This window comes from Penaeus monodon, chromosome 27 (assembly GCF_015228065.2).
Source record: "Penaeus monodon isolate SGIC_2016 chromosome 27, NSTDA_Pmon_1, whole genome shotgun sequence".
Lineage (NCBI taxonomy): Eukaryota > Metazoa > Arthropoda > Malacostraca > Decapoda > Penaeidae > Penaeus > Penaeus monodon.
The window spans coordinates 31540246-31542749 of NC_051412.1; the positions used below are offsets into that span (position 1 = coordinate 31540246).

The window sequence follows — 2504 nt, forward strand, 5'->3', positions numbered from 1 at the left end:
GTGACCCACAGCGCTGGGTGATGACCACCACTGCTGACTCATCATCTCATTTAGTCCACAGCCTGACGGGAGACGTTGTTTTTCTTTTTCTTTACCTTTTTCCACTTTATTTTGTGATCTTTTGTTCTATCTCTTCTTTACCTGCATGCTTCCTTATGTTCTTTTCTTCTCTTTCCCCTTCTCCCTTGTCTCTTACATTTTTTTTCTCCGAGTTCCTGTACATTCTATTCTCTTTCTTTTCTCTAATATCTAATCTTTTTCTCCTCTTCCCCTTATGTTTTTTCTCCTGCCTCTTTTTCTTCACATATCTCCATTTACTTGCCTTTTCTCATTCACCTTTTTCTTCTCCTTTCTCCTTTTCTAGTTCCCTTTTCGTGGTCTGATTCTCTCCACTGTCGTTTTGTGGTCATGATTCCCGGTTTTTATCATTGTTACCTCAGCTCCCTCAGGTGGGGTAATAGCCGCAGGTGTAGTGGTGAGGTGACGTCATTAGCAGCGTAATCGTGGTTCTTTTTTTCCTCTTTTTTGCTGCATTTCTTTTTTTATATAACGGTTTTACTTTCAGGATATCTAACGCTATATTCTTGGCACTGACTCCGTATTTTTTTTCTACAAATAGCATAGCTACTGATACTATTAAATACAAGAACAAGACTGAGAATAATAGCAACAGTACTACTACAACTTCTACTCCTAATTATAATGATAATAATTACACATCTCGCTTGCCGACAGATACCAAAAATGATGAAGCAGGCGTTAATAGTGGGCGTGGTTCTGCTGGGCCTCGCGAGCAGTTCGTGGGCGGAGACGGTGCACTCGACCGACAACGCCTTGTACGAGGGCGCCCTTGAACTCGCAAGAACCTCCACCGTCTACAGCTTCAACTTCAAGAACCTTGTTGTGTACATGATCATAGCGGTAAGCTTGGTGCCTCGCACCTTTTGTGCCTAAAGTTGTTTGCAAACTCTAAGGAATAGCGTTCGACCATGTTGGCAATATGATAAGAAAACACTTGGTATACAAGTAAATTTTAGATGTCTGTTGGTTACACCAGACCCATGGAGTATAAAAATGATGTAATGCAAGAAACCCAAACTCACGAAAAGCCAATCATACCCTCTCCTTCCTTTCCCTTCAGTTCGTGCTCATGGTGGGTCTCACGGGCATCAGGACCGGCCTGGGCTTCATCGGGCGCAGCGCAGAAGAGTCTTTCTTCGACAAGAGCGACTTGCTCTACCTGACGACGTACTTGGTGAGCGACGGCATCGAGCGCTACGACTGCCTCAACCGCCTGGCCTGTCTGGATGACCGGAAGGCCGAGCGGTTACTTACCACTTCCAAAATGATGATCAACGGTGCCAAGTACCTCCAGCCGTGAGTGTTTTATTTTTCTGTTTTGCTGTTTTTTCCCCTTTATTGTGCTGTGGCGGAATGTAAGTGTATGTGTTTTTCTTCTTTTCCTCGCACTGTATTTCGAACGGTCCGGTTTGCACCATAACAACTATTAAAGTCCCTATGTTTTCCAAAGTGGTTTGGATCGTTTACTTATCGTTAGATATACTTACACAGATCATTTCTAACCAAATAATTAATAGAATTAGTAATCAGTGTATAATTTCTCCTCGCAGGGTATTTGGATACTCGCTGGAAAAGTACGAAACGATCTCAGACGGTGTTTTCGACGCTATCATGTTCCGCCAAGAGGGAGGTTCGTGTGACAGCCGATACACGTGCCCCGCCATGCCCAGCTTGTAAAACGAACTCTCCCTCACTCCTAGACGCCAGTTCCTCCTCATTCGAACTTGGACAGGCCTTTTCCACGTCGGCTCGAAGCTCCAGGTCGCACAGGTGGCGACGGAGATATATCCTCACGTAGCTGAGGTATACTGTAGGTTTAGGATATATCCTTCTATTTCTTTTCTACACTTGATGATCACGTAGCACTATTTCCACGTGTCACACCTTCATGCACGTTTTGGCCAGTCTTTCTCCCAGTTTTGAACATCTTTGTGTTTCAAAACTGTTATATTTAAGTTTCCTTTTTTACTGTATCTCACCACCGCAACATTTCCCCCCATATTCTCTTCGTGTGAGATTTCCCAATGCATCCATTTAGCCATTTGCTCAGATGTACAAAGTGTAATTCCCTCCCGGTGTAAAAGACCTTTACTTTATATTGAGTCTTATAATCATTTATGTTTGTATCGTTGATGTAGTCCTTGTACTAATGCATCATGGCCGCTGGTTCGTTCCTGGTGTATTGGCAAGTCCGAAGCATTATGCAATACCTCTTCTCATGCCAGTAATTCATATGTTCTGTAAGGATCGAATTCTCTTTGTTGTTGATTTTTGTCGTTTTATCAATTTATACAAGTGTACATATTTGTTATATTTATTTATCAACCTGAACAAATAAAACACACAATTCTGTATTTGTGTATGTATTTTACTTGTTGCCAAAAATATAGCTGTTAATGAGAGTTTCATTATGCAAATTATTT

The 2504-nt window shown here is 42.1% G+C and overlaps 1 protein-coding gene across 1 annotated transcript; it reads left to right on the forward strand.

The window, feature by feature from the left end:
• Window positions 1-286: 286 nt before the first annotated feature.
• On the forward strand, window positions 287-2433 carry LOC119590393. The gene is made up of 3 exons (XM_037939062.1): window positions 287-921; window positions 1142-1377; window positions 1632-2433. The coding sequence occupies exons 1-3, from the start codon at window positions 703-705 to the stop codon at window positions 1756-1758; spliced, it is 582 nt and encodes a 193-aa protein (XP_037794990.1). The 5' UTR covers window positions 287-702; the 3' UTR covers window positions 1759-2433.
• The last annotated feature ends 71 nt before the right edge of the window (window positions 2434-2504 follow it).